General features: G+C 41.5%; 1 protein-coding gene across 9 annotated transcripts in view; it reads left to right on the top strand.

Annotated features, from left to right (window-relative positions):
• Positions 1 to 4,778, top strand: part of Fryl (FRY like transcription coactivator) — a 219,096-nt gene that overhangs the window by 160,355 nt on the left and 53,963 nt on the right. For all 9 annotated transcript variants that reach the window (XM_026785301.1, XM_026785300.1, XM_026785299.1 and 6 more), the window contains 5 exons: positions 1,260 to 1,420; positions 1,973 to 2,083; positions 3,064 to 3,218; positions 3,508 to 3,607; positions 4,562 to 4,730. In XM_026785301.1, the coding sequence (XP_026641102.1) occupies positions 1,260 to 1,420; positions 1,973 to 2,083; positions 3,064 to 3,218; positions 3,508 to 3,607; positions 4,562 to 4,730 (696 nt within the window). The remainder of the gene's footprint in view (positions 1 to 1,259; positions 1,421 to 1,972; positions 2,084 to 3,063; positions 3,219 to 3,507; positions 3,608 to 4,561; positions 4,731 to 4,778) is intronic.

The raw sequence follows: 4,778 nt of genomic DNA, 5'->3' as shown, positions 1-4,778 counted from the left end.
ACCTTTGGAAGAGCAAGCAGTGCTCTTCACCACTGAGCCATCTCTCCAGCCCTGCTAGGAAGATTGATCTGTACAACTGCTTCAAAAAGTAGTAATTCTTTCCAAAAAGGCATCTTAAAAGATTACCATAAGCCTTTTGCATGCAGCAAAAGTTGATATTTTTCTCTCTCCAAATACAATGATTTTGTTATCTTAAGTACTATATGCTAACCTTTGGCATGCAATCACATGGATTTTATTTTTTTTGCAGGATCTTTTAAGTATATAATTAGGCTTGCTAATTGTAGGCACAGGAGCCTTATTTTGCCCTTTGAAAGGTAAATGCTATTTAAGGGCCAAGAGCGTTTTTCTCCTCTTTATTTTCTGTGTAGCAGAGTGGCTAGTATAAAGATAGATTTAGTTTTGTTACTGTGCACTTTCCCCACAGCTTCCGTCATGATTTATTGGATGCTATTGAGTGTCTTAACTCATATTGATCCAGAGAATATTAGGGTCGGTGTGCTGGCTACTTTTATGTCATTGTAACAAAGGTAGAGCCATCTGAAAAGAGGGGACCTCAGTTGAGAAAATGCCTCCATAAAATCTGGCTGTAGAACGTTTTCGTAATTAGTGATTGATGGGGGAGGGCCCAGCCCTTTGTGAGCAGTGCTGTCCCTGGGCTGGTGGTCCTGGGTTCTGTAAGAAAGCAGACTGAGCACGCCACGAGGAGCTGTTATATGGGCTGTGTGGAAGGGTGAGTGATGCAAACCCTTTCCTTGTCACTCTTGGTCATGGTGTTTCATCACAGCGATAGGGACCCTAACTTGAAAGGGGCAAGCTCCCCTGCACGAGTAGGTACTGAACCAATTCACAGAGCCCCGCAGGCTTTTGGCACCATCCCAGGGCACACAGCAGTCTGCACAAAAGACCTGGAGTAGGTCTGCTCTCCTTTGCTCTCATGTCAAGACAAATGTGTGCTTTCTTTTGCAAGGGATCTCTTCTACTGGGGCAAAAATACAAAATTTGAAGTAGAACTTTCCTAGCCAAAAGCCCTCATTTAGCAATGAATCAAGTGCCTTGTGGTGATGCAGCCATGGAGTTCATGAGGCAGCCAGGAAGAGGCTAGTCCTGACTCCAGCTCCCGCTTAGACTCCTTGCAGCATCCACCTGGGAGTTTTAGATGATTCAAATGCAGCTTCCTCTTCGTATCCTGATGTTGGCATGCACATTAGAATAAATGAACTAGGAGTAAATATGTCTCCCCTTTTTTGTATTTACAGTGCACCAGAGAAGAAGTATTTTTCCTCAACAAAGCCTTCGTCACAGTCTGTTCATGCTGTTCAGTCACTGGGCAGGCCCCTTTAGCATCATGTTTACGCCCTTGGACAGATACAGCGATAGGAATATGCAAATCAATAGACATCAGTACTGTGCACTAAAGGTATTTCCATAGATCCCTGATTTATTTCCATAGATCCCTGATTTCCTTCTCACTATGTTAGAGTCTCCTTATGTCATAGCACGAACAGAAAGGGGTTCTTCAGAGCACCTAGAATGCCGGGGTCTGGGTTTGTCTGCCATGTAGGAAGCTTTGTCTAGCTTCCTAAAATACAGCACAAAAGAGTTCCAGAAATCTGTAAGATTTCATCATTGTTTTCCTAAAGGATTAAGGGTACCTATTTTTGTTTGTATTTAAGTGTTCTTTCTCTTGGTCCCCTTGTCTTTACAGCGCATAGTTAATTTGCTGTGATGATAGACTAGCTTACTCATAATAAATGCTTCGCTTTTAAAAGTTACTAATAGGATGGGATACAGCTTCCTGACAGAGTGCTTGCCTAGCATGTCTAAGCCCTAGGGTTTAGCCCCAGAACAACAAAAAAATTACTATTTTATATTTCCTTGTGAAAGGTATTCTGGCTAGATACACATTAGTAAGTGGCAACATTTTGCCTCTTAAATGTGTTAAATGTGGTTCTGATGTTATCATTTGAAGGCCATGTCTGCTGTGCTGTGCTGTGGCCCTGTCGCAGACAATGTGGGACTGTCATCAGATGGGTATTTGTACAAATGGCTGGATAACATTCTGGACTCTCTGGATAAGAAGGTAATTCTAATAGGCTCCTGAAGTTTTCTCAGAAATTACCATTGCATTATTTGCAGTTACTGTGTGGACCACTGAAATAAGTCTGCCTTAAAAACAGGATGGAATTATATGCATAAAAAAAAAATAAGGACTATGGTGACAGCTCCGTGATTGGAGCACTTGCCAGGCAAGTGTAAGGACCCGAGTTCAGATCCCTAGCACCATGTAAATGCCAGGTTGATGGGGCAGCCTGCTCGTAATCCCATTACTCAGAAAGTAACTGGGATTGCCAGAGCAGACTGGACTAACATTATTGGTGAGCTCTGGGCACAACTGAGAGATTTTGCCTCGATGAATAGCATATGAGATAAAATTAGGTAGGATATATCACCTAAGAAAGTTAGAATTCTTATTACTCACATGAATAATTTTAATTTCTCTTTCATGGTATAGGATTAATGTGGGGTCGTATGTATATCTAAATAGGATTCAGTCTAAATAACTAAAATATTAAAGTATTAAAATATTCCATGGAGAAGCTTGGTTTCAGCTCACTGTTTTGACCACTTTTGAGTTAATCCTTCTTTCCTGCCTTCTTCCTCACCCCCATGCCCTGTTATTCAGTTTGCATACCAGCTTCACAATATAAAGTGTGGCTTACCCTTCACTCTCTGCCCCCAGCACTGAGTTATTGCAAATAATAATAAAACTTGATAAGAATCATTGAGGAGGGCACCATTTATTTTCTTCTGAAAGTTCAGAACCATTGTTCACATTCATCAGTTGCCTTGGGGCGCTGTTGGAAGAGAGCATCAAACTAAAATAGCCTTGAAGGGATATATATATAAAAAGACAGATACACAAGTGATTTCCCCACCCCCAGCAGGTAACTGGGAATTAGTTGATTGGATTGTGTGATGGTGTGCAGTAAATGCATGCTGCATCCTCAGCATACACCCTGCTCCTGACTTCCTCTCCCTGTCACTCCTGTCCTTCCCCAGGTTCACCAGTTGGGCTGTGAAGCAGTTACGTTGCTGCTGGAGCTGAACCCAGACCAGAGCAACCTGATGTACTGGGCCGTGGACCGATGCTACACTGGTTCCCGGAGGGTAGCAGCTGGTTGCTTCAAAGCCATTGCCAACGTGTTTCAGAACAGGTACCTAGTCCACACATGCACTCAGGGTACAGTTGCAGTTGTTTGTGGGTCTGTTTTCAAGAGACTCTTTCAGAAATACTAAGAACCCTTTATTTTCTTTCCTTGAACACAAGTAAAATTTAGTCAATAAAGGATAACAACTCCCCCTCCCCCAAATCTGTTGTCTTTAAAACAGGAAGTCACCTGTAGCCTTAGACGTTCACAGCCTTGCCTGTTGTTTGCCATATCCGTTCACTGATGTGAACTTTTCCAAACATTGCTTTTCCTAATGCATGATGTTTATCTTCAGGGATTATCAGTGTGACACGGTGATGCTCCTGAATCTAATACTGTTTAAAGCAGCTGACTCTTCTAGAAGTATCTATGAAGTTGCTATGCAACTCTTACAGGTTCGTGTACAAATTGTGTTTAAAGTCTAACTTTACTCATGATCTGGCAAAGTTGATACATTATTTTTACCATTAATGCATAGTAATATTGGTAGTAAAGGTAGGGTACCAAGTTCTGGTTATTAGTAGAAATACAAGCCAAAGACAATATTGCTGTTTAAATCTTTAATAATATAAAGTGTTCAGAACTGCCCTATAGAGGATTATGTTAGTGTATGTGAATGTATTTTGATACTTAGGATTCACTAATTAGGGCTGGTATATAGGAATGGCTACTTCTGTTTGACAGATGAGAGTTGGGTGGCTGGAGTATTTTTTTGTTTTGAGAACCATCCTTTGTGATAGCCTTACTTTTTTTAGATTATCATTATCAAATTTTTAACTGGTTGGTAACAAGGCATGATGCAGTGGTTTTTGAGAAGGCCTTAAAGTGGCGGTGGAGTAGATGCTGATGTTCCCAAAGGCGCTGAGGTGGTACCCATGCTGGACCCGCTAAGGAATTATATCTAATTTCACTCTTTCTAGTGAAGAAAAAGGTTAACAGTCACTCGGGCTTCATGTAGTGTAAGCCAAGGGCAGTTTATAGGCTGTCTAGTGATTAGCCAAGAGCTGTTTCCTGGGGCTTTTCCCATGTGCACATATTGTATGCAATTATATTTTTACCTGGAAAAGTGATTAATTTTTTTCTAGTCATTACACAGTGAGTTGCTAAAGCTAATTCAGACTGGGCTGTGTACCAGCATCATTGATGTTGGATACCTGGGTGCAAATCTTTCTGAACGGTGGTCGTCTTCTGCAGGCATTTTAAATACTAGAAACGGGCATAGTGATATAAATGACTATAGATTTAAAAGTGGGATACTGTGTAGGAGAGTTTTTGGTTTTTAATTATAGCTAAACTCTGGAGGAACCCATAAAGAATTGACGGAAGTTGATGGAATTACTTTCCTATAGATCCTGGAACCGAAGATGTTTCGCTATGCTCACAAATTGGAGGTTCAGAGAACGGATGGAGTCCTCAGCCAGCTGTCCCCGCTACCACATCTGTATTCTGTATCTTATTACCAGTTGTCTGAGGAGCTAGCCCGGGCGTATCCAGAGCTCACTCTCGCCATATTCTCAGGTTGCCCAAGGAAATGCTTCCTGTTTCTTCTGCAGTCAGCTATTAACT

Source organism: Microtus ochrogaster, linkage group LG1, assembly GCF_000317375.1.
Source record: "Microtus ochrogaster isolate Prairie Vole_2 linkage group LG1, MicOch1.0, whole genome shotgun sequence".
NCBI classification, from domain to species: Eukaryota; Metazoa; Chordata; class Mammalia; order Rodentia; family Cricetidae; genus Microtus; species Microtus ochrogaster.
The sequence above is the reverse complement of the archived record's forward strand: the minus strand, read 5'-3'. Positions and strand labels throughout refer to the sequence as shown.